Source organism: Mustela nivalis, assembly GCF_964662115.1.
Source record: "Mustela nivalis genome assembly, chromosome: 5".
NCBI classification, from domain to species: domain Eukaryota; kingdom Metazoa; phylum Chordata; class Mammalia; order Carnivora; family Mustelidae; genus Mustela; species Mustela nivalis.
In genome coordinates, this window is record NC_139024.1 from 115,831,575 (window position 1) to 115,855,226 (window position 23,652).

Here is a 23,652-nt window from a genome sequence, read left to right on the forward strand (position 1 = left end):
TCTTAAGCCATCAGCAACCACCACTGCTTGTTTTCCAGCAAGGGCTCAAGATCATACAATGAATGAACAAGTGGGAAATGCAATGAAAATAGGTGAAATCAGGAAAAATCAGAAAATTGGTGACCATATTTGGTTTGACAGTCTTCTTGTTTCTAGAGGCTTCATGGTTATGGTTTTTATATGACTCACACAGTCACTCTGGTTTTAAAACTAAGTTCCAGTGGCATATCAGGGGGCTTCATAGAGGGTTCTGGGACTCCCCAGTGCCTGTAACCCAAAGAAACTGGAGAAACCTCAGAGGTGATGCCCTAAGGACCTTTCCAGTGCCGATCTTTCACTCACAATCTTTGACCTTTGATGAATAACTCTGCACACAGAGCACTGTGTCTTACATTCATTAATTCCTATTATCCCCATATAATCCTCCCAACAGCCTCATGAGATAAGTACTGTTATCAGGGGAGGCCTGAGGCTCAAATAGGGTAAATGGCTTGCCCAAGGTCACACAGCTAGTAAGTGACAGAGCTGGGATTTGAACCTGAGAGTCTGACTCCAGAGCTCTCACTCTTCCCGTTGCCTGCAGTCGCTATAATTCATGCCGTCACCAAATACTTTCAGTTCTTCCTTGGACACATGGTAAGACTGATCTTCCCTATGCCCTTTGGCTAGCAAAATGTGAGCAGAAATGGGGAGTATCATTTCTGGTCTAACTTTTAAGAGCCAGGGATCACTGTCACATTCCCTTTTCCTTCTCTAGGAGTTGTAGATCACATTAAGAGCCCCTCTCAGCCTTGGTCACTGAGAGATGATGATTTAATAAGATACCTGCTCCCCCACACCCTGGCTGACCTGCTAGGGGCTGTGATAAATAACCTTGTCATTTTTTAAGCCACTAAGATTTGGAGGTGGTTGGCTGCTGTGGCCCAGGCTAGGCCATCTGGAGGAACCCAGTGCAATACTGTCTCCTGTTGATTATCTTTGGCCTCAGTCCCCAAACATGCCTTCTCTCTGAAATTCCCTCTAAGCATTGGCTCCACATTCAAATTTGAAAAGCAGCAAGGGGAGAAGAGAATCTGTTCCCTTAACAGGGAAGTGGGGATGTGTTTTGGGAGATGTGCCCATGCTTTGACCTGCTCAGGGATGAAATCTACAGCCAGCCCTTGGAAGACCCTAGACAGAAACTGCTCCAAGATTTTCTCCCATAGTCATTTATTGGCTCTCCTTAATTATTTTCCCCGTTATTAAAGTAGGAATGACTGGGCCTGCAGGAAGAGGGCCGGACTCCCACATCCTGGGAGCACTGCAGGCTGACTATGACCTTGCAGGCTTGGATTTGAACTTCCTCCTCAGGGTGGATGACCAGGGCGAGGAGCCGATCTGCCAGTCGTGACTCATCCCCAAAGAGAGCTTCATGCAAAGATTGTTCATTGTAATGCCACTTCACAGCACGGTAATGGGGTGAATTCCGGCCCTCACTTAGCCGCTCAGCAAACACCAGTACCTCAAACAGCAGACTCCCGGGCTGTGTGGACTGAAACAGGTTCAGGAAGTTGGAGTGCACCTGTGATGGGAGTAGAGAGACCATGGCAAAGAAATCCAAGACAAGTTCTGAAGTTCTCCCTCTTCCATCTTCCTATTGTCTCAACTCCCCAGTACACCCAAGTCTCAGTTTCAACCGTATAGGAATTTTTTAGTTTTCCTTTCATTGTCATTCTCCAACATAATGGCCCTGCGGTCATCAAATTTGAGAGATAGGATCATAATACTGATTCTGGGAGACCTGTTGAGTCCAACATGACAGCTTAGCATGTGGTTGATTTTTATAAATATATTTATTTATTTATTTATTTTTAAACATTTTTTTTAAAGATTTTATTTATTTATTTGTAAGAGAGAGAGAGAGAGTGAGAGCGAGCACAGGCAGACAGAGTGGAAGGCAGAGTCAGAGGGAGAAGCAGGCTCCCTGCGGAGCAAGGAGCCCGATGTGGGACTCGATCCCAGGACGCTGGGATCATGACCTGAGCCGAAGGCAGCTGCTTAACCAACTGAGCCACCCAGGCGTCCCTGATTTTTATAAATATTTTGTGTGCTCGAGAGGAATATATGCTTACTAATTATAGAATGTTCTAGGTGTATCTAATGGCTCAAGCTTATTTGTATTATTCACAGCAAATATACCCTTACTGGTTTTAGGATTTTATCTCTTAACTGCTGAAAAAATTAATCTCCCAAATCTTCCATTGTGATGGGGGATGTGTCAATTTTTCCTTATAATTATTCAGACATGAGAAAGAAGGAAATCCTGCCATTTGTGACAACATAGGTGAACTCTGAGGACATCATGCTGAGTGAGATAAGCCAGACAAAGAAAGGCAAATATTGCATGGTGTCACTTATTGGTGGTATCTATAAGTAAATAAGTAAGTAAGTAAACAAATAAATATTCACACTTGGAAACAGAGTAGGAAAGTGGTTACTAGGTGCTGGTTGTGTAGAAGAAAGAGACAGACATTGGTACAAGCTATAAATTGAATAAGGTCTGGGGGCACCTAGGTGGCCCAGTCAGTTGAGCATCCAAATCTCGATTTTGGTTCAGGTCATGATCTCAGCGTCTGAGATTGAGTCCTGTGTTGGGAGCCATGCTGGCTGTGGAGCCCGTTTGAGATTCTCTCTCTCCTTCTACCCCTCCCCCTGTAGTTTGTGCTCTCTCTTTAAAAAATAAAGTCTGAAGATCTAATGTAAAACATAGTGATTATAGTTAATAACACTGTATTAGATAATTGAAATTTGCTGAGAGTAGAACTTAAATGTTCTCACACACACACAAAGATACATATGTGAAGTGATAGATGTGTTCATCAACTAGATGATGAGAATCCTTTTCACAATGTGTCTGTGTGTGTATGTATATATATAAAATTGCCACTATGTTTAAATATTACATTTTGTCTCTTCGCTGTATCTTACTAAAGCATAAAAAAAATTAAAAGGAAAATATTTCCTTGTCGTCCTATCATGTTTTGCCATATAAATTTTGAGGTTATGTTATGGGGTTCATATAAGTTTAGAGTTCCTTTATCCTTCTGAACCATTATTATGCAGTGACCCTGTCTATCCTAATAATGGTTTTGGTTATAAGTAATTTTTCTCTAATATGAAAATACCTACATTTACTTTTGTTTTGTCACCTGGATTCCTGGCTCTCAGAGTTCAGAAAGCCCCTTAAAGAGAATCCCCCTCTCAACAAAATGAACTCTCATTCTATTGGGAGAATGGAAGAGGGGATGGTTGTCAATATATCTAGCACAAAGGCAGGAAGAGAAACAAGATGATCTTGTGAGGACTGAGTCTGCCTGGGGTATCCATGATTCTTCCTTCCCTAGGATGTGAGTTGGTATCCGTGAGTTGGTATCCATCAACCTTTCTTCAGTTCCTTTCTCACCTGGCAGTTGAGAATATCATACAGAAGGTCATTCTTCTGTGCCAGGTAGCTCAGCAATCGTATGGCTTGCACCTGAATAAAAGAAAGAGTAAAGCATGAGAAGGCAGGTCAAAGTGGGCCCAAGCAGGGAAGACACAATTCTCCGCTCCTCCCTCCAGGTGCTAGGCCAGGCAGGGCTGGTCAGGAGAGGCGGGGCCAGGGCCATGGTTCTTAGGCACCTGTGCCAGGATATAGTTGGACTGCAGGATCTCCATCAAGGCAGGCATCACCCGTCGCAGTTGTGGATGTACGTAGTCAGGCAGTGGGAGGCTGTTGAGGAGTCTGAGGCCTGCAACATGGAGCTCCGAATCCCAGATGGTAGAGATCAGTTCCAGTACCTTGATGGTGTGTTCCTGGAGGGTGGGGGGGGGGGTCGGGTAGAGAGGATGAGGAGGGAAGGGTCTGCCTTTATGTGGTGATCCCCAACACTATCCCAGCCTCTGTGTTCACTCTTCCCCTACCCCTACCTATGATGCCCAAGCCCAAACCCAGTAGACAACTCTCTTTAACTTCAACTCTCAACATGACTTGACCTAGTTGGCCACACCTGCGTCCTTTCTGCACCTGGCTTCTCTTCCACGAACTCCTTTCCTGGTTCTTCTGCCCAACCTTTCCTTCTCTGTCTTCCTCACTCTTTCAGTGTTATTATCCAGACTCAGTGTTAAATACTGTTGATGCTGGTGCCTTTCAAATTTCTGTCTCTATCCCAAACCTTTCTGAGAAAACTCAGACATATTCTGGTGTCAATTCCACTTCTTATCAGAAGGCTTTTTTCTTTCTCCCTTCCTTCCTTCCTTTCTCTTTCGCTCTCTCTTAGATTTTATATTTACATAATCTCTATACCCAACACGGGGCTCAAAGACACAATTCCAAGATGGAGAGTTGCACGCTCCACCGACTGAGCCAGTCAGACTCCCCTTCCCAGAATGCCTGCTCGACCTCTCAAAGTTAACACATACCCATCACCCTACCAGCCTCTGCTTTTGGTCACAACTCCCTTCCCCCTACTCAGGTCAAAAGTCTGTAATCCTCTTTAACGACTTTCTCTTCACACTGCTTTTCTAGTCCTTCAGAAAATTCTGTCAGCTCTACCTTCAAAATCTGTCAACAGGTTTTGTCAAGATCCAGCGAGGTCTATCAAGCTGCGTCTACCACCTGTTCCAAGCCACCATCAGTTCTCACCTACATTTCTCCAATAGCCTCCTGTCTCCCGGCTTCCATCCTCCCCCCGTCTATTTCCAGAACAGCAGACATGTTAGACACGTCCCTCTTCTGCTCCTGTCCCTAGTTCATTCAAGGTAAGGGCTAAAGTCCTTCCAGTGGTTCACGTGGTCCAATATGGCCTGCCCCTCTCCCCTTACAATGTCTTTGACCTCATCTCCTCTTCTCTTCTTTGCTCCCACGGTTGCTGTCACAATGGTCTCTTAGTCATTCTTTGAGCATGCCAAGTACACACTTATCTTGTTTTTGCACAGGCTGTTTTCTCTACTTAGAATGCTCTCCCTTCCAGATAGTTAGAGCTCACTCTCTTACCTCCTTCAAGACTGTGCTTTAATGTCACCTTCCCAGTCAGGCCTTCCCCAACCACTACCCTTTTTAAGACTGCAACCACTCCCCACCCAGCCTTCCTTATCCTCCATCTTTATTTCATTCTTCTCCACAGCACTGTCACAGGCAACACACTTTTTATTTTGAAACTTTTTATTTTTGAATAATTATTAATTCTCAGGAACTTGCAAAAATAGCATAGACACATCCTGTGAGCTCTTCCCCCAGATTCCCTCAATGGTTAACCTTATGTACTTACATACAGTATCAACACTGCATATATCAGTACTGATGCAAGGTGTCTGTACCGTTCTTTGTCATTTTGTCACATATGGGGATTCATGTAACCACCACGGCTGTCAACAGATTGTTCCATCAGAGTTGTCCCCTCACCACAGAGATTTCCCTCATGGGACTCTGTTGTAGTCACATAACCCTCCCCCTCCACACACACCAAAACCAGCTGTACCTATTGGTAACCACTCATCCATTCTCCATCTCTGTAATTTCGTCCCTTCGAGAATGCTACATGTTGAGTCCTGCTTTGTGACCTTCTGAGATTGGTTTTTCACTCAGTAGAATGTCCTTAAGATCCAAGTTGTTGTATCAATAGTTCATTCCCCTTTATTTCTGAGGAGTGTTCCGTGGTGTGCATTTGCACAGTTGAACCATTTATCTATTGAGAGACACTTTGGTTGTTTCCAGTTCTTGACTGGTACAAGAGGGGTGCCAACAAATAATTGCTTATGGGCTTTTGTGGGGACGAGTTTTCATTTCTTTAGGATAAATGCCTTAGAGTGTAACTGCTGAGTTGTTTGGTGAATGCATTGTTTGTTTTTTGTTGTTTTTGCTTTTTTTAAGTGGGCACCACGCCCAGCAAGGAGCCCAGCGCAGGGCCTGAACTTCTTATGACCCTACGGTCAAGATCAGAACTGAGATAGAAAGTCGGGTGCTCAACTGACCAAGGCACCTAGGCACCCTGATGATTCATTTTTTAAAGAAATGGCCAGACTATTTTCCAGAGTGAGTGCTGTATCATTTTACATTCCCACCAGCAACATACAAGAGAGTCCATTTCTATCTTCACGAGCATGTGGCATTGTCACAAATTTTGAGTTTGGACCATTTCACAGGTGTAGAGTGCTATCTCATTGTGGTGATAATCTGCATTTCCCTGATGCCTACTGATGTTAAACATCTTTTCATGGGCTTATTTGCAACTCGTAGATCTTCTTCAGTGCAGTTATCTCCACGTTTTTTGCCCATTTTCTAACTGGATTTTTTAACGTTGAGTTTTGAGAGCTCTTTATATGATCTAGATAGGACTCCTTTGTCAGATATGTGCCTTGCAAATATTTCCTCCCTGACTACAGATTGTCTTTTCACCCTCTTAAGAGGGTCCCCCACAAGGCATATGTTTTTAGTTTTGATGAAGTTCAGTGTATCCACTTTTTTTTTCTCTTTTAGATCATGCTTTTGGTGTTAGAAATTTCTAAGAACTCTTCATCAAGCTCTAAGTCCCCCAAATTTTCTCTTTTGAAACTGTACCACCACCCTCATACCTGCCTCCTTATGGCCCTACTTTTATTTTTCTCCCTCCATTTGTTATACGAAACATACTGTATATTTCACTAATTTGTGTATTGCCTGTCTTGCCCTGCTAGAATGTAACTTTCCCCCGGGGAGGGGGATCTTTCCTCCTTGCTGTTGCATCTCCAGTGCCTGAACAAAAAGTAAGTGCTCAATATACATCTGTTCAATGAACAAAGGGATCTTGGCTTCTGAGAGGCAAGATGCTTAGGAAAGACAGACAACCCCACAAGCTGTATTTTTTGTGAGCCCACATAAAAGGAGGGCTAGAATCCTGGAGTATTCACAGTATTCCCATTAGTACCAGTTTCTGCCTGCCCCAACCCCTTCCTATCCGCTGAAACCTGAAGGACAGTTAAGAGTTCGTCTGGGTGGTGTTTCAGGCAGAGGAAACAGCAAGTGTAAGGCCTGGGGGGTCGGGAGAGCATGAAACATACAGTATGAATGGCTAGGACTACGGCAGGGAGGTGGAGATCATGCTCTTTATGCTGACAGCCCTGAGGAATACCAAGCGAGGAGTTGATGGGATCAGATCCCTTGAGATAGAGTGGTCTGACTTAGGGAATGGGACAAGGTCCATTTTGGACATGCTGGGTTAGAGGGTCCCTAGGATATCTAAGTGGAGGTGTTGGCCCTGGATCTGGTGGTTTGGGGAGAAAGTAGAGGTGGACAGCAAGTGGAGACCAAGACCTTCCCCGCCCCCCAAAAAATGTTTTTTCTTTATATTTTTAGGTAGGCTTCACCCTTAACATGGGGATTGAACTCATGACCCCGAGATCAAGAGTCGCATGCTCTGATGACTGAGCCAGCCAGGCGCCCCTCTCCAAAAAAGCTTGTTGCCAAAAATCAGAGTGTGAGAATATAAAATTTGGGGGAGGAAATATAATGCAATGAGAAGACTCCGGCAGAGCTGGTAGAGTGCGTAAATCTTGAGAAGTTGGGCGTACACTGTTACCCAGCCATCCCACTCCTGCATATGGATCCTTGAGCTACTCCTCTGTCCTAGAGGGAGATGTGTACGAGAAGCCTCATGACACAATGCGGAAACAATTTCAGGGCCCACCCACGGGCAAGTGGATAAATATAATTGCAGGATATTCATGAACTAGAACTATATAGCAGTGGAAGATGAGGAAACAGCTCTCCACACCAAAAAAAAAAAAAAAAACCAGCTCTCCACATCAAAGCTGGGGTAGGGGGAGAGGCAAACCACAGACTACCAACTATGTATTTCCAGTATAAAACTGGAAATACATAAAGGAGCTTAAAAAGTCCCAAATGGCATTTTGCCTATTCTTGACATTTTGCCTTGCCCTGATAGAATAGGATACCTGAATATACAGCCAAACTATACAGAAAGTCAAGGAATCGAAGCACAAAACATGCAGTAAGTAATTGTCTCTGTTTGGGAGGTATAGTTTGGGATCAGGGAGGGTCTCTGGAACACCTAACCTGTTGGCCAAGTTCTAGTTCTCAGCCATGCATTTTGTTTTATGGTTCTTTCCATGGTCCATATATAAAATGTTAAGTCTTCAGTATTTTACTGATTTTTCATTCAGGAGAAACCAATTGCTAGAGAGAAATTTGGAAGTCAAGGAAGGAAGAGGGGTTCTTTTTTGGAGGGGGTTGTTTAAGATTGGAAGAATGAGAGCATGTTGAATCCTAATGGGAGGGAGTAGAGGGGAGGCCATTTCAAAGAGGCTAATTAAGGAGAGAGGTCATTAAAGAAGGGGAAGGGATCCAGGACTGAGACGGACGCTGATCCTAGACAGGAAGAAAGCCATGTTTTCATAGCATCAGGAAGAAAGGATGGATGGGGAAACAAGTAAGCCTGGGAACATTTCGTGGCTTCTATTTTCTCTATGTGGTGGTAGTGAAGGCATCCATGGCTTAGTCACCAGGATCAGAGTAACACAGTACAGGGGTGGGAGTTGGTATATCTGATCCTTGTCCCTGGTTTTAGGCACAGAACTCCTAAAATCCTTGAATTGAGGGGAGTGGGTGCCTGGGTGGCAGTCATCTGGGCATCCAACTTGGTTTTGGCTCAGGTCATGATCTTAGGGTCCTGAGATAGAGCTCTGGGTCAGGCTCTGTGCGCAACACAGTCTGCTTGAGATTCTCTGCCTCTCCCTCCCACTGCCCCTCCCTGTGCTCTCTCTCTAAAATAAATAATATCTTTTTTAAAAATATCCTCATAATTGTCCAATAGAAGAACCTTTTATTATTCTCTTAGTTACTCCAAACCTTATGCTCATTGGGTGACTCTTGGTGGATGGTAGACAGCTTCCAGATGGGGGCACTCGTGGCCAGAAAGGCCAAGCCATGACTAGGGGGTTGAAGGAGGAGGAAGGGAGGGGTTTGAGATTGAGTTCGCTTACCAATGGCCAATGATTCATCAATCACACCTACATAATGAAACCTTGATAAATACCCCCAAACGACAGGGCTCAGCAAACTTCTGGGTTGGTGAACACATCAAGGGGCTAACACGGTGGCTTGCCTAGAGAAGGTCCAGAAGCTTCACACCCTTTCCCCCCATACTTTGCCCTACATGACTCCTCTATTTGACCACTCCTCGGTTGTACCTTTCCTAATAAACAGATAAATGTTAAGTGTTTTCCTGAGTTCTGTGAGTCATTCTAGTGAATTAGCAAACCAGAGGAGGAAGTCTAAATTTACAGGCACTTGTGACAAGCATGGGAAATGGGGGAGGGGGGGAGGTCTTGTGGGACTGTCCATTGTCCTTTACCCGTGGGGTCTCTGCACTAACCCCAGGTAGACAGTGTCAGAATTGAGTTGAATTGTTGGACACCCCCACGGGTGTGGTAGAATTAGTTGGTATCAGAAAGACTCTCTGTGCTTTCTGCTGTTTAGGGCTCAGAGACACTCCAGCAGCACCCCAGTTCAGTTTCAGGCGGAGAGTCAAAGACTGATGACCCCCGAGGGTCTCACTTACTACAAAGGAAAAGCTTATTTCTGGATCACAGACTCAGACCCAAACAACTTCTGGAACATGACCATTTGCCCTATGCCCATTAAGGAACCCAAGGACTATGGACATCTTGTGTGCTCTAATCCACCACTTGCCTCTGGGCTCACCTGGATTTTGAGCCTGAATTTTCTGATGCCAGAGAAAGCTTTAAGTGTGTTCAGAGCTTGGATTTTGACACTGTTGTCCTCCTCATCCAGCATGGAGCCCACCAAGCTTATGTCATCAGCAGTACAAGAGGAGGCCTGCAGTGGGCCAGGAGAGACAGAAGAGGCAGGAGAAGCGGGTGTCCTGGGCCCACTGCATCCACCCCCCATGTCAACAAGACCCCTCAGCACAAGCCCTCCCGCCATCGGCCAGAGAGACAGGTCCCAGGACACAGTGTGGCCAGCAAGGAGGGTAGGGATTGGGCATAGCCCCCGGGGGCTGGGCTGGCTGGGAGGGGCCTCCTGCTTCCTTGCCCTCACCTCGGCCTCCAGCAAGTACACACAGCGCGTGATACTGTGCAGGATCATACTCTTGGCGTACTCATCCTGTTTGTACTCCAAGGAGTTGAGCAGCCTCCGGAGCTCACCCGAGTCCCGCCCGTGCCGCTCGCGCTCCACTGCCAGGCCTAGACAGCCACCCCAGCCCAATTCAGGCTGCGGACTCAGAAGTCATCAAAGAATGGGGTTGGGAAGCGGGGTAGAGAGACCTGGGGATGAGGCTGCCTTGCCTTTTCTGAAGATGCCTTCTTGCTCTATGCAGGACCCCCCCCCCCCCATGTAGAGCTGAGCTGTGTGTGTTGCGAGAGGGGCGCTATGTCTAATGCTGTGTCATTCAGATCGTTAAGTGTCCTAGTTTTGTATGTTTACTATAACAATTTGCTGGGCTACGGCAGTCATGTGCACTCTTTCATCATAATCACTGCACGGCAGTGACAGCCCAACAGATGGCAATGAACAAGTCTTGCAGAAGGGTACTTCTTCTGCGGACTAGTGGAGGCTCTCGGCATGCAGGTGGCCCAGCCTTCCCTTAAGGAGTACTGCTAATGCCAGGTGTCCAAGAAGGGGCATCCCGGGAGCTGGAGGGCAGGCAGAATCAGGAGACCTGCCAGATGAGGCCCAAGGATACACTTAAGAGTGCCATCTACTCCCTGGGGGCTTGGAGCTAGCATCTCTACGGTGGGTTGGAGGCAGATGGAGAAGAGGAAGGAAGGACAGAGGAACTTGGAGGAGTCACCTTTGGGCCCTCCCACACTGGAGGCCTCGGGAGCAGGCGCCTCCTGGGGCAGAGCCCTCTCCCTAGGGCCCGCACACTCACGGGCGATGCAGATGGGTGAGGCAGTGCAGAGGGGCGGCTGGCATTTGATACCGGCCTTGATGGCCTTGTAGAGCAGATAGATGAACCCAGCACCTGTGGCCAAGCCCACTACACCTTTGCGGATGTCCATTTGCCCCAGGTACTGGGGGATGCTCATACCCATGTCTTCAGTGTGGCCTTGCGCCCGGGTGGGAGCGAGGCCCAAGGCACCTGGCAAGGGCCTTCTGGAACCAGAACTCTGGTGGGCCAGGAACCAGGATACCAGCATCAGAACCTGGGCAACAAAGGAAACTGGGGAAACGGAATGGAGGGCGGTGATCAGGAAACGGGACAACCAAGAGTGCTTGGAAGGGGAAAAGATTTGTCTTCAGAGGCTGTTGGAAATGAAGCTCAAGACTCTAGGGGAATAAAAAGTCAGGTGGGGGGGGGTGGGCAGGAAGGTCCCTCACATCCCCTTTCCTTTAGGGGAAGCAGGTTGGTTGTTGGGTCCCGGCAGGCAGCTCTAGACGCTGCTTTCCTCCATTAGGGGGCAGCAGAGGCCCAATTTCTGGCCTGGTTCTTTTGGAAGTTTCTGGGAGGGGTATTTGGGATATGCCCATAAGCAACACCTTTCTCTCACTGCAGGGCTTCCCATCTTTGATTTCCTCACCATAGATCCACTGCTGGGCCTCGAGGTGCTTTGCAGGCAGGGCCCCCTTCCATCAGTCCTCAGGCAAACCCATCATTTTCAGCAGCTGTAGTTCCCCTGTAGTAGGTAATATCTACCCGTCTGGCCAGAAGCTCTTGAAGGCAGCCCTCTCCGCATCTCCAACAACCGGTAAAGTCTTGCACTTAGGTGCTCAAATCATGACTTCTGTCATTCTTTGAGGACTTGAGGGCAGAACCATGACAAGAGAATCTGGGTACAGGGGCTCAAGGCCCATTTGGCCAGTGTGACCATGGAGGAGGAAGGGACTGCCCCTGTCTGGCATAGTCTGTGACTGTTTGCAACTGGGGGGATCCACATTTATCATTCTCTAACTCCAGGATTACAATCTGGGTAGGTGTATGCTTTTCCATGATGGGGACCTAAATCTTGGAGTATCACAGTTCAGGGCTCCACACCCTAGCACCCATTCAACCCTACAGGACGAGATGAGGCTTGAGGCCCCCTGGGGAGTCAGAAAAATGCCACTATTCCAGAAACATGAGAATCCCGCTTTGGAGGACTTGGTCTCTCTCAATAGGATGGGGCAGGTGAGAGCAGACCCTTCTCTCTTTTCCCCTTCCCTGCTTGTCCCCATACCCTGCAGCCTCGCCTTCTTATACAAAACAGGGAGGTGACAAGTCCCAAGCCAGGCTCAGGCCCAGAACCAGCATGGAGCATTGTTGTGCCAGAAGAGGGCTTTACCTGCTTGGCTTTGAGCTCCTGCTGGAAGGTTCTAGGCCCCGGGCTACCTGGGCTTGAAGGCGGTGGGGAAGGAGGGAAACAGCATCCTCAGGCTGCTGCAGCCAGCAAGTCCTGCCTGCCCAGAGCCTTCACCCATCACACCCCAGGATGTAGGCAACTGCCAGGTGGCTGTTCTCTTTCCTTCCTCTCTACTGTTCTTGGTCCTCCTCAAGGTCATTTGTAGCACTCTACCCAGCCCCAAGGTGGGTGACTACTGCAAGGAGGGGTAACAGAGGCCCTTGGAGGTCTCCAGCTGCCATAAAACCACCTGTCATGCCCTATGAACTCCAGGCAGGAAATGGCTGCCTGTTGGGACAGCTTTAGGTTTTAAGGCGACCCTAGTGGATCTGAGGCTAGATCCTTTAGAACAAGATTCCTGCCTTTCTCTGGGGTAGCACCCAGGGCTACTGGCCTCTCCAGTCCATGGACTTGATTCTGCAACCCTCGTTTCCTAAGCAAATGCTGTGCTTACCTGTTCTTTAAAGGTTTCCGAAAAAGGAGTTCCTTCTTGGCTTTAATCTAACACTTTTCTGCTACACCTAAGGCCCACTTCTTTTGGTTCTGCTCTCAAATGATGCAGAGGGATGGAGAGGCAGAGGCCATGCCCAGAGTGACATTTTCATTAGTTTACAGCAAAGTGGAAAAAAAAAAAACCAAACAGAGGGAAGTCCATTTGTTGGTGTGAAGTCAATGACTGTCCCTCCTTGGGAATGACTGCTTTTTATTTAGATGAGTCTTTCTTATTTTGGGAATTAAAATGCACTTACTTTTATGAAATGATGATACTAATAGATGGTAGTTGTGTTTTGAATGTTCTTAGGGTGCCTAAATGAAAGCTGCAACTTTGCAGGAATGTGGCTTTTGTTTCCTTGCATTGTTTCTTCTGTCAAATGCAAAGATCTGGAATCACTGACTAGAGAGAAGTCTGAGATTCCATATACACACACTGTCAGCCTCCAAGTTTCTTACCTGCCTTCACCAAGGCAAAAAGTCCTGGGCTGCCTGACAACACACCTCTCTGTCATCTGGCCTAGCTTTCTACTTTCAAAGCTGTTGTTCCCATCACTGGCAGGTGCAATTTAGTTTAGTGAAGGAGAGGGGGCTCTAGCCAGATTACCAGGGTTCAAAACCAGTTCAGCCACTTAGTTTTGTGCTTTCTTTGTACCTGACTTTCCCTACCTGTAAAATGGGAATAATAATGTCTGTCTCATGGGGTTGTTTGTGAGGATTAGGTACTTGAAACCTCCCAGCACACAGAGCCCATCAAATGTCAACTGTAATAATTACCATTACAAGCAGGTTTCACCAGGACAAAAGTGTTGGGTGTGGGAAAGCAGTGAGTACACAGATGGTGGGCCTCAATGACACCTGAAAGACACATTATTCATCCCACCTACCCCTCCCACTCTGCTCTTCTTCAGGCTAATCAGTCCCAGCAACCCTAACCCATTCAATTGCCTTGAACAACTCTGGAGCCCCCTTTAAAGGCCTCCCCGCAAATACTTATCAGCCTATTCCCCACCTATGAAACCTCAAACTACCAGCCTCTGGTAAATGAGTGTTTCAGCCTAGTTAACTAGAAAAGCCTAATGTACTATTGGGGGCCTACGGTGCAAGACAATGCTAGGCCATTACGATGGGGGACTCTGGAAGGGACCGGCGCTTGAAGCCAAGGGGAAATTAGCGTATTCTATAATGAAAAGCTCAGTGGAGTCCTGAAGGGCTTGGGTTTGGGCAAATTCCATAATCTGAGCCTCAGTTTCCTTCTCCGGAATACGGGTCTATTGACACCTACGGGAAGTGCCGCTGTCAGACTGAATTTGAGAACCTATGTTGTGACTCTCGGTGAACATGGTGCAATTCACACGTGTGAGCCCCCCCCCCCCCCGGCCCCAGTAGAAAGCGAGAAAACGGAGAGGCGAAAGACTGGGGGTGCCGCCCGCACCCTGACGTAGACCCACACTCTCCGAGACCGTCCCCTCCCCAGCTGGCGCTTACCCCGGCCCAGGAACCAGATTCGGGGGCCTCTCGGTAGCTCGTTACTCCAGCGAAGGCGTGGGGACCGGGAGAAACGCAGCGAAAGCCCTGGAAGAGGCGCCCCCAGAGAAGGGCCGGGTTGGTGGGGGGGCGGAGGCCAAGCCTTTCCCCGCCCCGGGCCTCCCCTCCTCTAGCTCCCCCACCCGCCGGACTACCTCCTCCCCAGGCGCGCATCCGGCGGCGGGCACAGGATGTTCTTTCGCTCCCGTCCCCCCTCCCGCCCCCCACCCCCGCTCTCACTTTCCCTTCGCTCCCTTCCCCCCACTCCCGCTGCGCCCGGAGCCGGCACCTTGTTTAACCCCTTTCCTCCCGCGCTTCGCGGCACCCCGGCGCCCCTCGGGCTCCCACCCTTCCCGACAACTCCCCAGAACGCGGAGCTTGCCTAGGGCTGCCCGGGAAGGGGCGGGCCCGGGCTGTGCGCCCGCCCGCGTTCTCGGGATCCATTGGCCCGGCGAGGGTGAAGGGGTGGAAAGGAACCCCAGAGGCTGAAGCCGGCATTCTCCGGACCCCAGCCAGATCACCGGCGCCGGGAGGGCTGCGGATCGGGGCGGCCGCCCTCGAGCGAGCCACGCGTCCGCGGTGCGCGGGAGGGGAAGCGCGGGGAAGCGCGCGGCCAGGTGGGCGTGGCTAGCTCCAGGCCCGGAGGCGGGCGGTAGGTTCGAAGACCCCAATCTCCTCCTCTCCTCTAGTCTGGGTATGTAGGAGCCAGGGCTCGGGGAGAGGATGGAGAGAGATCACGCCCCTCACGTACACGTCACTGCTTCCACGGCAACCGAGGGCGGGGGAAGCGGGCTGGAGAAGACCTTCGAGAAAGGAGGCTACCGGAGGCTTTGGGACCTGGGTGGGGGTGGGGAGGCGGCGGGGGCGGGCTTTTCAATCTGCTTCTCCACTCGCTGCTGCAGCACGAAACTGAAGGGAGGACCGGTTCTGCTCATTCAACAAGCGCTCAATGAGCTTGGGCTCTGCTTGGCGCCTTAATGCTTAGGCGCTGGGCTACGGTGCCTCGGGATCCGAACCCTACCCGTCATTGTAAGTTAGGGTAGGATGGCCTTGCGCCCCGGGTCAAGTCTGTGGAACTAGTGTAATGATTAATAGTGTCCTTTTTCACGCTTAAAAGTGTTCCACTATGGAGGGGACTAGTTACGGAACTTTGTCTCCCAATACCGGAAAGACTCTGGCCATACAGGAAAGGAAGACAAGCCATTGTCTGATCACTATGCAACAGGCACTTTCTTGGCCCTTTGTATTCTCTGTGTCATCTTTGCCCCTTGTCTGCAAGGTATGTATCACTTGCGACTTTTTTAGATGAAGAGACTGGCTCAGAGAGGTTGAGAGACTTGCCCAAGGCCAAACAACCAAGTATTAGAATCCAGATCCAGGTTTATGTGCCCTCCAAAGTTGGAATGTCCTACCTTATGCTTCCTTCTCAAAATAAATAGATTATATTAAATAAGTAAATGAGATACTATATAGATTATAGAGAATTTATAATCTATGGGGTTGAAAATATTACAAGACAAAATAAGCAATAAAGTAAAGAGACTGAAGCAGCTCATAAGGCTCTGAGGGAAGCTGACAAAATGATCAACATTGGGTGGAAATGATCGGAGCCTTCCTGCAGGAGGTAGATTTTGAAGGATCATGGCCATCAGACCAGGGACCCAGAGCTAGGCAGGCTGGACTCTCCAACCGTGAAAAGACCCCTCTATAAACCCAAAGTCACTGGTTGTGCCCACTCCCCTTTTGGCCTTCCACCCCCCTCAGTGGTTTTCTGCTCCCAGCAGGCACTCAAGGGCTCTGCAGTTGGCATTTGGCACAGACTCCTTGACGTTAACTTGGATGTCTGCTTCTCCCTTCCCCACCCTCTCTGAAGATTGGGTAGATAAAAAATGGTGACTTTTCAAAACAGAAGGCTTGAGCAAGTACCAGGAACCAGCAGGCTCGATGGGAATGAGGAGGCCAAGTCAGGAGAGAAAAATGAGAGAAGAGCACAGTCAAGTGGGTTGGTCACTTGACTAATATCTGCTGCCCTTCTGCTATGAACTAGGCCCAGGGCTAGACTCTGTGATCTGGGCACACCACGAATGAGCCCAGGTGCCCTCATGTGGAACACACAGCCGAGAGAATTGTGTACCCAGTGTGCTTCGCTGAGGAGTCTGAAGTTGAAAACATACAGTTTTCCAGTAGGCTAGTTAGGAGAAAGGAAAAACATGGGTCAGAAAGGTGTGGCAGAGGCTGTGGGAATTTGAGCCAAAGGTGGAACGTCTGGGATAGAGAGGAAGAAGTGGATGAGAAAAATAAGGAACAATACATCTTGTAATAAAAGTAACAAAGGGAGGAGTTTGGGTATAGGATGATGAAGGAGAAAAAATAGTTAAAAATTAACCCACCTTCAGGATCCTGAGTGGCTCAGTGGGTTAAGCCTCTCTGCCTTCGGATCAGGTCATAATCTCAGGGTTCTGGGATCGGAGCCCCACATTGGGCTTTCTGCTCAGCAGGGAGCCTGCTTCCCGCTCTCCCTCTGCCTGCCTCTCTACTTGTGATCTCTCTGTGTCAAATAAATAAATAAAATCTTAAAAAAAAAATTAACCCACCTTCATCGTGAGTTTGGGCGATGGGAAAGTCACCGTGGGTAAAGGGGAAGAGCTGGTGTGAGCAATATGAAGATGAGTTCAGCCACTTCCAGGTCATGTGAGGACAGGTGTCCCGTAGGTAACTGAACCCGGAGATAATGGGCTGCCTTGTGAGTGTCCCTGTCACCGTAGGTATGCAGACAGCTTCAGAACAATGACTGACCTGGGATATCATGGACAGTTCATACATTAGGTAGAGGGTTGGAGTTGAGAACAGTTAAGGCACGTTCTGGCTGGGAGATTCAGTGAGCACTGGCTGGATGAACACATATATGGGAAAAATGGCTGTCTGTGTGGGAAGGGGGTCCATGGCCCAGGCCTGCATTGGCATCCATCTCCTCAGAGGATGCCAGAGATGCCATCAGATGGCCCAGGGGCATGAGGCCCAGGTGAAGCGCTTCTGCTGCCTGGGGTCCCTCCCCCAACCCCACCCACCAAGGCCCTCGAGCCCAGGCCTGTGCTGGCTGCCAGGGCCTTTCCTGGAACTCAGCAGAGGACGGAGCCCCTCCCTGCCAGCTCTGGCACACTCCAGGCACAGCGTGTCCCCTGGGGCACCTAGCAGACACCCCAGGAGGCGAGGGTGTGGGACAGATCAACGCCTCCAGGAAAAGTCCACCTCTGGGCTGTCATCCTCACAGTGGCCCCTCCAGGACAGCAGGCCCAGAAGAGGAAGGAGTAGCTTTGTGGCTGGGTGGCAGGATTCATGGGTCTTTGTTGTGGCTTTGGGTGGGAGGGTGGGTAAGGCAGAGAAGCAGGGTCTCAGGCTTCAAAGCACCTCCCCACCTGCTCTCTCTCCCTCTGAGGAAATCCAGGGGCCTAGTGGTTTTGAGGGGAGGGGACAGGAAGAGACTCTAAACTCTGGGTCAGCCAAGGACAGAGGTGGGGGAGATCTTCTTGCCCTATATCCCATTTCTCTCAGCATCCTGTTCTTGTGCTCCCCACCACCCTAGGACAAATATCTACCCCCCACCTCTAGGATGATGAGTTCCATCCCCCATACCAAGACCTCCAGAGGTCTCCCAGAGTGATGGGCTTTGGGGGAAACGGTACTTGGGACACAGAAGCTGTAGGCCAGGCCACACCTGCCCGGTGGCACGAGGAGAGCGCCTCTCCCCAGGGCCGGGGGTGGGGGGAGCCGAGCCTGCTCCGCTCGGGCTGGGGGCCCTGTGATGCTGGATGTTCAGGGGCGAGCAGGCAGAGGGATGCGCAAACGGCCACGTGGAGGTCCCGCGCGGCAGGCAGGGGCGGGAGCCGGGGAGCCGGCTGTGCGCCCGCCTTCCCCTCCAACACCCCCCCACCCCCCACTCGAGGGAGCCTCCGAGAGTCGGGTCGTCGCTGACCGCAGGCTGCAAGAGCGGTTGATCTGGTGAGCGAGCACACCCACTTACCCAGCTGCTGAGTCAGGCTGTTCTCGCTCCCCGCTCGCCCGCCCGCTCGGGACATTGTGTTCCAGCCCCGGCGCGCTGGCACCGGGCCCAGGCGCTCACACCAGCCTCCTCGCCCTGTTTGTGCTCGCGGCTTGCGCTCGGCGCGCAGCCTCCCCGCCGCCGCGGTGTCCCCGCCGCCGCCGCCGCAGCCCTGAGAGTGCGCGCTGGGGCCCGGCCGGGGGCGGCCGAGGGCCGGTGCGGAGCCCCGGGGACGCGCGCCCTGCCGGGAGTGGGGGTAGGGAGAGCCCTCCAGCCTTACAGCACTCAGACCTCTTCATCCCCCACCTGCACCCCAGTGTAGCAGCGCAGGCGTGTGCGGGGCCCAAGTAGCACAGTTGTGGGGGTAGGCAGGTGCTGGGAGCTCCCCGAGGGAAAAGGAGCCCGAGCCCCACCAGCGCTCGGTACGGTCTGGAGGAGAGCGGCGAACGCGCCAGTCCCACACTTGGAAGACCTGGGACGCGGTCACGTGACAACGGAAGCCCGCTGGAGGGGGCCAATGCGCGCGATCCCCCGGAGGAACCTCCTCATGCCTCGGTCCCCCTTCCCCGACCGCTCTTCACACCATTCTGGAGACTCCAGGGATTCCCAGGGGCTGGCGAACTAAGCCCGGCCCTCTGGGACAGCTTGGGAAACCCCTGGCGGGACGCCAGGAGTACGAAGAGCCCGGGAGTGGACCGCGGGGTGGAGGAGAGGACCCCAACTGGAACTGACCCCTCCCTTTGTTCCAGCCCCAAACCCGGATTTACTCAGAGCCACGTTTTCTCTTTACCCATCCGTCTACAGAAGGGCGTCATCCAGTGCTGTTCCACGTCTCCAAACCGAGCAGGGGACAAAGGACTTGTCTCCCGAGCACCGACCATATGGAAGGCTCTGTGAGGTCCTGCTAAGGACGTCATTAGAAAGTTGAAGACACAGTTCCGAGAGTCCTCCCATCTCCCTCCTTCCCACCTCCGCAGAGTGCTGTGCCATTTCTCCTGCCCCGAGTGCCCATCATCCTAGTTTACCCATCCTTAAGCTCCAACTCTTAAAAAACTGCTTGAAACAGCGCCAGCCAGATCTGATTCCTCTCCCCTCTGAATGCCCAGCACATTCAGTCTGTACCTTTCTCGCGGCACAGCCTGTGGTCTCATATTCTAGTGATCTGTTTACTAATCCTGTTCTTCTAACCAGATTAAAAAGTCCTTGAGGCAGAAACAAAGTCTGCCTCTTCGAGGCCTCCCCCCATCACTTGAGCTCATCCCCCACAGGCCAAGCTTGGCACTGGAGTTGATGTTCAGTAAATGTTGGGTGTATTGAAATGATTTCCTGCCCTTGGGCAGATTGCAGACCAGTGGAAGAGACAAACACAGAGCTCGTGAGGTTAAATAATAACCCAAGGCAGCAGGTGGTGAGTACCAAACATTAAGAACTATAGGGACTCAGGAAGGAGGTGGTAATATGGGAGATAGATCCCAGGAGGTTCTAGGCCTTGAGCTGCGTGTGCGGAGGAGGAGAGACGAGGCGTGGAGGTGACTCATGCTGGTTGACATCACCATAAGCCAGCCTCCATGCTAGCCACTTTCCATGCATTATCTCTAATATTTCGATGGGGGAGGAGGGTAGGTTTGGAAGGAGTGGAGGGGCTGGTACCCAAGCCAGACTTGCCCAGAGCTAACCAGAGCACAGAGGCAGTCTGGGATCTGGGCTCCCCACCCTCCATTCCCAGGCACTGCCTGTTCCCTGGCCTGCCACGCCTGCACAGTACACCCAAGAGAGCTGCCCAGCACTGCCCAGCTCTGGATGCACTCTGGTCCCACCCCGGTGAACAGCTGCCTGTGTGATCTTGGGCAAGACACTCCCTTCCCTACACCTCACTGCCATCTGGACCTTGCAGCGCTTAACGCTTACAGGCTGGACTCTGTGAGTTAGTGTTCCCAGTGATGAGGGCCACCTCCCTCATGTTACCTGGGCTGCTGTGGCTGCCTACATCCACACCCCCCCCCCCCGCCCCCGCTAGCCCTCTCACCCTCCCCCACTCACGGCTCCCTCCCTGTCTGGAGCTGCTGAGAGGAACACTGGGTACAGAGTGTGAGCCGGGATAGTAGGTTTCCTGTGGTTGCAAAAGGAACATCGGGACTTTCCCTGTGGTGCCTGAGCTGTGGGAGAAGTGGGGGAGGAGGAGGCAGGGCCAACCTCGAAGGAACCTCTGCTTCTCTTCCCTCCCCTCCACAGTGCTCCCAGCTCTCCAAAAGGCTGGTACAGTTTGTTACGCTGGGGCCGGAATGTACCGTGTGTTTCATATGGCCTCTGTCCAGTCCTACACCGGCTGCTTTATATTTATACTTCCTTCTTCAGCTGTGGCATCCTGCTGGCAGTCAGTCACCCCTGCTCTCATCTGCCCACCTCCCACCTGGGCCCTGCACCCCACCATGAGTCAGTCCTTAGGTTCTAAACTCTTGTGAGAGGGTGGAGTGGGGAGCAGAGAACACCCTGGAGGACAGAAGTCTGACTCCAAAAGGGTAAAAGCCCCAGTCCCTGTTCTCTCTCCTATCACCCAGCCCTGCAACAGCCTCCGAGGTCATGGACCCTCCAGTTTGGGTCTGATGGTTCTCTGGGGCCTTGAGGTTGATCCTCCACTCCTTGCCCCTCTTGTTTACCCAAGCACTTCAGAAATATTCTTGAGCCTGGCTGGACAAGTGAGCAACAGGCTCTATTTATGTTGCCTCCCCCAAAGCTTGGCAGACCTCTTAATCCATGATCCTCCCCCATCAGTCATAGAGAACACAGCAGAGGTGGGGTGGGCAGGGAATCGGAATCCTCCCCCCCCAACCCAAGAATCACACATTCCTAATAGAAGCTGCAAAATGGAATTTGACACTTGGTGACTTAATGATTTTCTGAGTCATGACCAGTTTAACTTCCTCAAAGTGGCTTCAATGTTCAGAGATTGATCTGGCCTTCCTCCCCCGGTAGCTTGTGATATTATAATATAGAATATTTGATATAATAATTATAATCGATATAATATAATTATATTATATTATGTTAATCATTAAATATATTGATTATAGAAATATAATTGATTATAATATATAATTAATTAAATACATTAATTAATTATATTATATTTGATATAATATAATTATATTCGATATAATAATAGTGAATATCGATTGCTACTGAGGACCAAGCATTGGGCTCAGGGCTTTATACACACATGCTCATTTACTCTCTGCAACAGCTCTGGGAGGTGGACGCTATTGTTAGCATCCTTTGACACTTAAGGAAACTGAGGCTCAGAGAAGTGACAGAGCTAGGATTCACGTTTAATTCTACCATCAGTGCTAGTATTTCTGAATGTTCTGCCAGATTGCTTAGATCATGTGTCTAAATTGTAAATCCTCCATTTCTCAGAGTCTTATTCCTTTGGTCCTCAAATGATTCCAGGAACTCTGCCTCCTTGGAGTTCATATGCCTTGCGGTATAATCTGACAGCCAGAAAACTGTTTTCAGCCCATTTGACAGGCTGAGGTGTAGAGGCCCCAGAGGACACTCAGTGGTGGAGCTGGATGGTCAGGTTTGCTGGCTGAGGGCATCCTTAGTTGTCTCTCAGCCAGCTGGCATGCATGCCACCGCCACTCATCCCCTCACCTGGGAATAAACTTTGCCTTGTCGAATTGATCTGGTATCGAATCCAAAAAACCAGAGGCTGAGTCTCTGAACTTGGGTCTGTCTGCGGCACTCAGTGACATAGGGGCATGTGAACTTAGGTTCCTCTCTTAGGACCCATGCACAGTTGGACTTCGGGAGAAATCACCACTGTTAGGTCAATCCCTGCCATTTGTATTGGACTGTGTACATTTCCCTGACATGTCCTAACTCAGTGTGATCTTAACATTCCTCTAAAGTAAGAAGAGTACTTGCCTTCCTGATGGGCAAACAGGCAAGAGTGGCTCAGTTGCTCACCCAAGGGCAAGAAGCTAGGTTTGTGACTGTGATATCTTGGGTGCCGTGTTTCATAACACAGGGCCTCTTCTGAGCTAAGAGAGGAAGAGTTTCTCAAGATGTCCCCAAAATCTCGTGACATGTGTCCTTTCATCCAGCCCTACAACCGGGGGAAGGGACCAGAGCACCACATTGCCCGCACCACCCTTATCTACCCCCAGAGGCTGAAGCAAGGGCACCAGACATCCTGTAGCGAGTTGGCCTGTCCCAGTCTCTGGCTTCCTGTCTTCTGTGGCTCTCATGGGCACATTTTGTCCCCTCAGAGCCCAGTTCTTCCTCTTTCATCCTTCTCTCTGTCTTTGCTGAAAGCCCTGTTTATATGCCTTCATCCATCTGTGTTTGCTTTTCATTTTTGTTGTTTACGTGTTCATTCTCCGGGAAGTGTCCTAGGGTCCCCTCTGACACTGACTTGTTTCCAAGGAAGCCATTCCTAACCCTACCTTACCCCTTTCCTCCACCTTCTGCCAGTGTCAGACTGCCAAGCTTCATGCATTAATGAGTTACTTAATGAGCACCTACTCTGTGCTCCAGGAATTCTTTTAATTCCTAGGACCCGAAGTCTAAAAGCTGTGTCTGAGCATCTATTAATCACCTACTGCATGCAGCAGGCACCATGCTTCATCCTGGGGTGCACCAAACCTAGTCACTGCCCTCAAGAGATCTCTGGGCTACTTGGGAAGCTGAACAAAAATAGATCATTACACTGCCTGGGAAGCTGGGGACTGGGTGTGGCCAGAGGGGTCAGGGAAGACCCCTCTGATCTGAGAGGAGTTAGCCAGGCAGAGCCAGCGTGCAGAGTGTTCCAGGTAGAAGTAGTGTCTATAAAGGTACACTGGTGTGAAGCAGACTGTGTTTTCCAGTGGGCACTTTGAGTTGTTTGGTCTGGCCTGGACATGGAGTACAGGTTGAGGAACCCAGGGAGACGAGGCCAGAGACAGGCAGGCCCAGATGGTGCAGAACCTCATGTTCTAGTAAAAGGATTGACCTTTATCCTGGAGTAGCCGGAAGCCCAAGCAGCCTCATGGCTCCCTGCAGCCTGGGAGCTCCAGAGCTGGGCCTGGGCCAGGCCCAAAACCCTCTCTCGAGCCCTCAGTAACCCACATTTATTGGGGAGCCTGGGTGGCTCAGTCGTTAAGCGCCTGCCTTTGCCTCAGGTCATGATCCCAGGGTCCTGGGATCAAACCCCGCATTGGGCTCCCTGCTCAGTGGGAAGACTGCTTCTCCCTCTCCTA

The 23,652-nt window shown here is 50.3% G+C and overlaps 1 protein-coding gene across 16 annotated transcripts; it reads right to left on the reverse strand.

Annotated features, from left to right (window-relative positions):
- Positions 1 to 1,192: 1,192 nt before the first annotated feature.
- ARMC12 (armadillo repeat containing 12) lies at positions 1,193 to 19,301 on the reverse strand (the record flags this gene model as incomplete). 16 transcript variants are annotated; one of them, XM_082730974.1, is made up of 10 exons in its annotated part: positions 1,193 to 1,407; positions 1,502 to 1,561; positions 3,443 to 3,514; positions 3,661 to 3,834; positions 9,719 to 9,853; positions 10,076 to 10,221; positions 10,911 to 11,201; positions 13,627 to 13,707; positions 14,338 to 14,424; positions 14,532 to 14,601. In XM_082730974.1, the coding sequence occupies 10 exons, from the start codon at positions 14,548 to 14,550 to the stop codon at positions 1,312 to 1,314; spliced, it is 1,161 nt and encodes a 386-aa protein (XP_082587100.1). In that variant the 3' UTR covers positions 1,193 to 1,311. The 16 variants fall into 16 exon arrangements, with proteins under 16 accessions (XP_082587100.1, XP_082587106.1, XP_082587107.1 ...); XM_082730980.1 differs by lacking the exon at positions 14,532 to 14,601 and adding an exon at positions 19,206 to 19,301 and having other exon boundaries at positions 9,719 to 10,221; positions 10,830 to 11,201; XM_082730981.1 differs by lacking the exon at positions 14,532 to 14,601 and adding an exon at positions 19,206 to 19,293 and having other exon boundaries at positions 1,193 to 1,561; positions 10,830 to 11,201.
- Between the last annotated feature and the right edge of the window lie 4,351 nt (positions 19,302 to 23,652).